General features: G+C 42.1%; 1 protein-coding gene across 1 annotated transcript; it reads left to right on the plus strand.

The window, feature by feature from the left end:
* The first annotated feature begins 854 nt into the window (after positions 1-854).
* LOC148941637 (uncharacterized) lies at positions 855-1,208 on the plus strand. The gene has a single exon (XM_089104215.1). The coding sequence runs from the start codon at positions 855-857 to the stop codon at positions 1,206-1,208; it is 354 nt and encodes a 117-aa protein (XP_088960341.1).
* Positions 1,209-1,634: the final 426 nt, after the last annotated feature.

The raw sequence follows: 1,634 nt of genomic DNA on the forward strand, positions 1-1,634 counted from the left end.
GCGGAATATGATGGTGTGATTTTCATTAAGGTTCTATAGCTTTTAGGGGGTCTTTCCTCCTTTTTTCGAAAATCAGCCAAATTTTCTCAGGCGCCTATCTTTTGATGGGTAGGATTAAACTTGATAAAACTTATATACTTTAAATCAGCATTAAAATCTGATCCTTTTGATGTATCTGTTTGTATCAAAATAACGTTTTCTAGAGTTTCGGTTACCATTGAGCCTGGTCGCTTCTTACTTACAGTTCGCTACCACGAACTGTTTGATTATTGAACATAAAACCAGGTATATTTCAATATCAATTCCATGGCCGATCTTGACAACATGAATAGCAGTTTTTCGACCTTTTAAGATTGGTTTAAGAACTGATTTAAAGAAATGAAATAAGGAATTTGAGAGAAGAAATTCCAAGTTAATACTTACATGGGAGAAAATTCGACCTCAACTATGTGACTTTTCGTATAATGTAACCCTCTAGCTACAAGTGCTGTTTAATACTGTGTGGCACTCTGAAATGACACCATCAGGTTGGAAGACAGGCTTGCCTGTGCCACTCTACAATAGGAAAGGAAGTAAAGCAGAATGTAATAGCTACCGTGGAATAATTCTGCTCTCGGTACCCGGCAAACTCTTCACCATGCTGCTCCTCAAGCGGGTAACAAAGTACCTCCATCCCCTTCGTCACCACCAGCAAGCTGGATTTATGCCGGATAGGTCCAATACTGAGCAAATCCTTACAATTAGACAGCTGATACATTGCCTTTGTCGATTTTCGATCTGCTTTCAATGCTGGCGACAGAAAGTCACTGTGGCTGATCCTTCAATCTGATGGTGTACCTTAGAAAAGTTTCAATATGTTCAAAGAACTATACAATAGGACCGAAAGTGCTGTCATTGTAAATAGCCAGCTCTCATCACATTTTCAAATTAGAAATGGTGTTCAGCGGGGCTGCACTCCTGCCCCCGAACTCTTCAACTGCGTCATGGACCATATTCTCAACAAAACACTGCTGGCGCATGCGTTTGCCATCAATTTTGCTGGAAGAGTTCTGTCAGATGTTGACTTCTCTGACGATGTTGCATTGGTATGCGAAAATCTCACTGACATTAAAACTGCCCTGGAAACGCTAGCATCTGCTGCAGGAAAACTTGGTTTAAATTTAAACTGGACCAAAACGATAATATTGCCTGTGGACAAGACACCATGAAGCCCCCTGACAGCTATGGAAGTATGTGGTCAGGATGTTGAGATAGTCAAGCAGTTCACCTACCTTGGTTCAATTGTTTGCTCAAACGGAAATCTAAATGCAGAGATATCAGCATGGGTGGCAAAAGAGAACCCAATTTTCGGCCGCCTACTGAGAACAGTATTTCACGAACCACAGATCAGCCGTCTGAAAGCTCGTATCTACTCTGCCTCGGTAGCTAGTGTCGTCTTGTACTCGTCAGAAACTTGGCCTTTGACTCAGTCGCAGATGATGAAGCTAGATGATGTCCAGACAAAACACCTTCGCAAAATTGAACACGTTTGGTGACTCGACAGGGTATGGGACATGGATATCCTCCAGTCCTTTACATTACCACCCTTTGTCCGAACAGCTTGAGTCCTGCTCGCTGCATTGGTACGGTCATTT

Source organism: Artemia sp. Qi Xiang Cuo, chromosome 18, assembly GCF_049724085.1.
Source record: "Artemia sp. Qi Xiang Cuo chromosome 18, ASM4972408v1, whole genome shotgun sequence".
In the NCBI taxonomy this organism is placed as follows: domain Eukaryota; kingdom Metazoa; phylum Arthropoda; class Branchiopoda; order Anostraca; family Artemiidae; genus Artemia; species Artemia sp. Qi Xiang Cuo.

Bases quoted from the DNA above. Each gene is read 5' to 3' on its own strand.
- LOC148941637 (XM_089104215.1), top strand. From the start codon at position 855: ATGTTCAAAGAACTATACAATAGGACCGAAAGTGCTGTCATTGTAAAT.